Below are 5,605 nucleotides of genomic sequence, written 5' to 3'. Positions count from 1 at the left end.
CAAGTCTATGTTACATTGCTTAATTGTCTTTCATAATCTATGGAAGAGGATAAGAACTGATAAAAATAAAAAAATAAATACAAAAAATAAAAATTTGAGTCGCTACCGACAAATGATAAATATAACATAAGGAAGCTGAAGTGAAGGTCACGTCTCTAAACATAAAACGCCGCGTATCTGCACCAGGAATTTGGCGTGGTGGTTGGAGACGTCACGGACGAAGAGTTCTCTGACAGTGCACTGGAGCTGAGGAGGTGCAGCGACTCTTGGTCGTTATGGAATGCAAGCTTTGCCTGAGGATTGCCAGGTCCCCATTTCGAAGATGGCGACCAGGTTATGAACCTCTTGACTTTGCAGACATATCCTCTGAAGTGTTGATCGGCGGTTGCAAGGAATGCGAGAACGACCTCTTACCCATGTTAGGGTTCCGCGCTTCCTTTGAGCCCTTGCCTTAGTTGGTGACTAGAAACCGATGAGATCCCAGACTGATTTGGCACTTGTAATACGCCACGCATGTGTACTCATACTTCTTCTATCATGATATGCTTCGATGCACATGAAAGGAACTCACTTTTGAAGAGGACAGATTGATCGTAGTGATGTGCACAGAGGACTAGACAGCTCCTCCACAGTGACTCCGTAGCACGACCCTCACATACTCATCATCACGTCATATACAAGCTGGTGCATACGAGGTGTTACGGATCGAGACGAATGATTGAGGAAGGTCACCATCTGCGTGACGCCGAGCGAGAGGGTTTGGGGACGCGTCGGAGTTGACTAACGATACCGGGCGAATCAGTTACTGTGGGACGAAGTGCTGGTATCTACCACCATTTTATACCCGGCGCCAATGCTTATTGAAACCCCTTTTTGCATTGACCAACAGGCCCTATTTTACGTACACTTTTGTTGCAACTTCTTCCGGAGGACTCGTAGCACTTAACTGTGTTGCCATGTGTTGCCATGATTGCAGTTGACAACGGCATCTAACAGACATTGGACCCATTTCTGCCGCTTCGACTGATATGTTAGGTACACTCTTTTGCTACAACCTGCACATAACTGACCGTTAGTCGCGATTGGGTTGAGTTCTGTGTTGATAAATGCGTCAAACAGGACGGCTGTCATGCGACCATCTTTGATTGATTTCGTAGCCGTTCACTCGGGACTCCCCGAGCACGAAAAAGGTTTCTCTGGTCCACTGCTTCCTCACTAGAACTTTAATTCCTTTACATGTGCAGGTAGTTCGACTGAGATGGCACCTCGTCCTGCTCTGGTGATGATGATCACCATGGCCGTTGTGTTCACTGCTCAAGCCACTGATCTCGAGCTCACCACTGACTTCTTCGTCTCTGTGGGCACTAATAAAGCTAATCTCACAGGGGACTACTTCACCTCCATGGATTTCCGCTGCGAGCCACAAATACCCGAAGGCGCTAGGGTGGCAGTGAAGAAGATCACGTCCGACACCTTCCCAGTGCTCACCGGGCTCGGCTTGTCATCCGCCCAGATCAAATACTTGCCCGGCGGCATCAACCCTCCCCACACCCACCCCAGGGGTACCGAGCTGCTGTTAGTGCAGAAGGGCACTCTCACCGTGGGTCTGGTGGACACCACTAACAAGTTCTACACCCAGGTGCTTCGCAAAGGCGATGTGTTCGTGTTTCCCAAAGGTTTGGTGCATTACCAGATCAACTTGGGCCACAAGCCAGTGATTGCGTATGTTGCCTTCAGCAGCTCCAACCCTGGCACCGTGTCACTGCCTGCAACCTTGTTCGGGTCTGGTATTCCAGATAACGTGCACATGACTGCATTCAAGGTTGACGGCGGTGTTGTGGACAGTCTGCAGAGGCCATTCGGAAAGTAGGTTGCCAGAGTTTATCAGTAATTACAAATAGTATTGCCATGTGGTTTCATCCCAGTTAATCTGCTGCTGCTGCTGCTTGCATCCATGATAGAGGGGTTTGGGTTGTGCCGAAGAGTCCTGGATGACTGATTGTCCTTGAGCAAAGCGACTAATAGCGATGGTGTCTCCTTCGGCGTCTACACGTTTCATCGTTCCCTGTTGTAGGCAATATCAGCCCCCTTCTGATTCTCTTGGTGTTTGTGCAATGCAGTGTCCATGAAGCTTAGTTTTCTTTCACTTTCATTCATAAACATTTGTACCTTATCGTATGCTATCTAATAATGCAAATTGGCCTAAATCTGTTTTTCATCTGTTTATTTTTTTCTATTTTTTTTCTATTTTTCCGTTATTCATTTCTTATCTGTCCTGTTTTATTTGTCTTTTGTATTATTTGTTCATATTGAAGTTCCTTGTTTCATTATCTAGTTCTTTATGCTAATATATATTAGGATAGAAAAGAGGAACTAGACGTGAGTTTGAAACATTCAAGGCCATTTTTGTTTTTTGTTTTTTGTTCGTTTTCTTTCTTGAAATTTTATTGAACTTTTCTTGTGTGCATTAAAAGTATTTTGAATTATAAAAGACATAATAGGTCAAATTAATTCAATTTTTATTTTTTTGAAGAAACTAATCTACCTCAAAATTTTATTTGAATTAAATAATATTTCACATCACACAAGTCATTTTCTTCCTGCATTCCTATTTGTGAAAAACCTCATGAAAAAAGTGAATAGGTTATATTATTTTATATCTCATTTTTATGGGTTTTATTTATATTATAATTTGAGGTATTGACTGTTAAATAGTGTACTACTTGGTTTTTCTAAGTTAACACTTTATTCATCTAAATATTCTAACTGTATACAAAAGTCAGTGTTTTATTTATCATATGAATCCAAATTTCAAAAACTTAAAATCCTTTTTAAAATCACTTTATTTTCGAAATCTTGCTGATATCTTCTATTATTTGAAATATTAGCCATAATTTTGAAACTGATTAACCAATTAATATTCTTTTTTAAAAATCAATTTTGTAAAATTGATTATGATTTAGACCTTTGATTTGTAATATTAATAACTTTAACAAAATAAAAGTGTGTAATACTTTGCAAAAGATATTTAAAAAAAGACGTTTTTTAATCTTTTACAATGAGTTTATTAGGATGAATTATAGAAATAATATTATAGTTCTCAATAATGCAACAGAATGCAACAAATAGATAAATAAAAATACATCCAATTTAAATCAATTCAAATAGATGACAAAAAATATATATATATATATATAAATCAAATAAATGATGAATTCTTCACAAACACATTACGTTCAATGACAAAAGTTATAATAACATCTTACTGGATTTAGGGATTATGTTACTTATTAAAATTTGAGTTTTTTAAATGTAGTTTGATATTTTTATATTATTAATTATGTAATTTAATTATCCTTCAAAGTTTCTCTTTACTAGTTCATTACATCTTTAAACACATGGTTTAAATTTTGTTGTTGTATTATATATATATATATATATATATATATATATATATAATAAATCAACCCAAATAAATCTTAAATCAATCCACCTTTGTTCTGACCAATTTGTTCAGTTGATCAATTCGTTCGTTCGTTCATGCTAATTTTCATCCATCCATAACAAGATCCGTTTCTTGGGTTTTGCGCTGGCTCTGGAGGTGTGCTCCAAATGTGACGGGACCAACTGGACAGGATATTGCAGACACCTTGTCTGCCACAACGCCTGCACTTTCGCTGCAATTCCCATTCAACTCATTCACGGAAGCCTTCTTGCACAGATCAGGAGGGGGGGGGGGGGGGGGGGGGGGGGGGGAGCAGGGTTGCAACAGAGTGCGAAGTAAAATGTTCCTCATTTCAGGAACACCCAGCTCTTCGTTCACGGGCAGTACACTAGACACACCATGTGAAACATTTGAGCCACAATGTTCAACTATTGGTCCACAACAAAGTTGAAAGAGAAACCCAGATATATGCCTTGCTTGCTTATGTAAATGCATCAGCTGGCCTCTCACCTTGTCCCCCCTTAAGTACAAAACATCTTCGCAAATTATGAAACCACCTGCTCTAACATGTCACGTTCCACTGGTTCAGCAGCCAAATGGCTCGAGGTCACCACCAATTATGTGCACCATTCTCCAGTTCCGGAAAAGATTCTACCACCCTGAGGTACTGTGCCTGAGAAGGTTTACCTACGTGAACCAAACCAAACTGAGGTGGATCAGGAATGGTATCTAGAGGTGAAGCTGGCGGTGGGTGTACATCGACGACGGGTGGCACGGCTGCCGGCGGTAGATTACCTAGCTGTTCGTCGGATTCTGGCTGCGAAAGAGCATGATCTTCACCACCGCCCCCTGCAATCCCGTCGCTTCTAACCAAGTGCTCATCGCCATCGACTAAAGGCTCTTGCTCACCTTCGACCAACTGTTCCTCATTCACAGGGGATTGTGGGGATCCTCACATTCGAACTTTCTTCGTGGGCGCCAGACTGCGTCAACTGCGCAATGGCACTCCGTCGATTCTAACTCTCCCTCAGCTTCCACTCCACCAGGATTATCCATGACTACATCCTCTTCGTCAGAGGGCTAAACAGTCCCCCACCGGCATCGAGCTCGCCTCTGTTTTATTTCTCAGTTTTGTTGCGGCAGCCGCAAAATTATTAGCATGCAAAAGACTCTGCTGATCTGAATAATTTTCGTCCGCGGCTGAGGATTTTTTCAAATCGAGAGTATCGTCTATGCTGAAAATCCTTGAAAGGAAATGACAGCAACACAGCTGTGTGTATATAGATACTGCAGTTTGGTTCTTGTGAACAACAAAATGTCTGCGAATGGTTTGCTAATTAATACTTACCATGCAAAAGATGAAATTGTATTATACTTATAATTTCGTTATTTAAATGTTTATTTTATTCAAAGTTGTGTTCCTCTTCAGTCTGAGGTGGGCAGAAATATGGTCATGTCAACAACTCCTTACAACCATAATTTTTCATATTTTCATATGTGAAACAGGCAATTCTACAGTGGATTGGAAGGATAAAGTGTATTTCCAACGGTTTAAACTCTAGATCTTACACCGACTCACGGTATTATCTAGTATTGCTTCAACCTGAAAGTTTATACATGATGTCTGTTATATTGACAGAACTAAAATGGTATTTAATTTTTTTTTATTATGTCTGAAATATTTTATCTAATGTTACATTATGGTAATTTACAGCATTGATTACACGAGCTTGACGACTCTTCTGAAAACAGAGTCGACAAATTATCTACTAATCAGCTGGTTAGAGTTTTCTTTTACATCATAGATTTGTTCAAACAACGTACACAAGTGCATTGTGAAATGTTACTCGCAGTCTAACTTTTAACCCCGCATAATTCTTGATGTTATCTCATTGACATTCGCTGCACATGAATAATATACTTCACTGTCAGATTGGAAAGCAAACATTTCAATCAAGTCCTTAACTAACTTTTAGCTTTCTTCAGGGATTTTTTCTTAATGATTCTTAACCTATTATAGTCACAAAACAGGGCAGTGCGAATACAACAGTACGAATTATTCAAAACTTGGCTGAGCTAGCAATCTGCACAATCCCGACCACAACAATGGTTGAAACAGCTCAGGATTGATCGCATACTCATGGACACTTTTCAGAAATA

At 40.1% G+C, this 5,605-nt stretch overlaps 1 protein-coding gene across 2 annotated transcripts; it reads left to right on the top strand.

Annotated features, from left to right (window-relative positions):
• Positions 1–209: 209 nt before the first annotated feature.
• Positions 210–2,207, top strand: LOC112284443 (germin-like protein 9-3). 2 transcript variants are annotated; one of them, XM_073535302.2, is made up of 4 exons: positions 210–333; positions 587–823; positions 977–1,035; positions 1,245–2,207. In XM_073535302.2, the coding sequence occupies exons 3-4, from the start codon at positions 1,029–1,031 to the stop codon at positions 1,868–1,870; spliced, it is 633 nt and encodes a 210-aa protein (XP_073391403.1). In that variant the 5' UTR covers positions 210–333; positions 587–823; positions 977–1,028; the 3' UTR covers positions 1,871–2,207. The 2 variants fall into 2 exon arrangements, with proteins under 2 accessions (XP_073391403.1, XP_073391402.1); XM_073535301.2 differs by having other exon boundaries at positions 234–418.
• The last annotated feature ends 3,398 nt before the right edge of the window (positions 2,208–5,605 follow it).

This window comes from Physcomitrium patens, chromosome 7 (assembly GCF_059467195.1).
Source record: "Physcomitrium patens ecotype Gransden chromosome 7, ASM5946719v1, whole genome shotgun sequence".
NCBI classification, from domain to species: domain Eukaryota; kingdom Viridiplantae; phylum Streptophyta; class Bryopsida; order Funariales; family Funariaceae; genus Physcomitrium; species Physcomitrium patens.
Note: the sequence above shows the minus strand (reverse complement) of the source record. Positions and strands in the feature narration are given on the sequence as shown.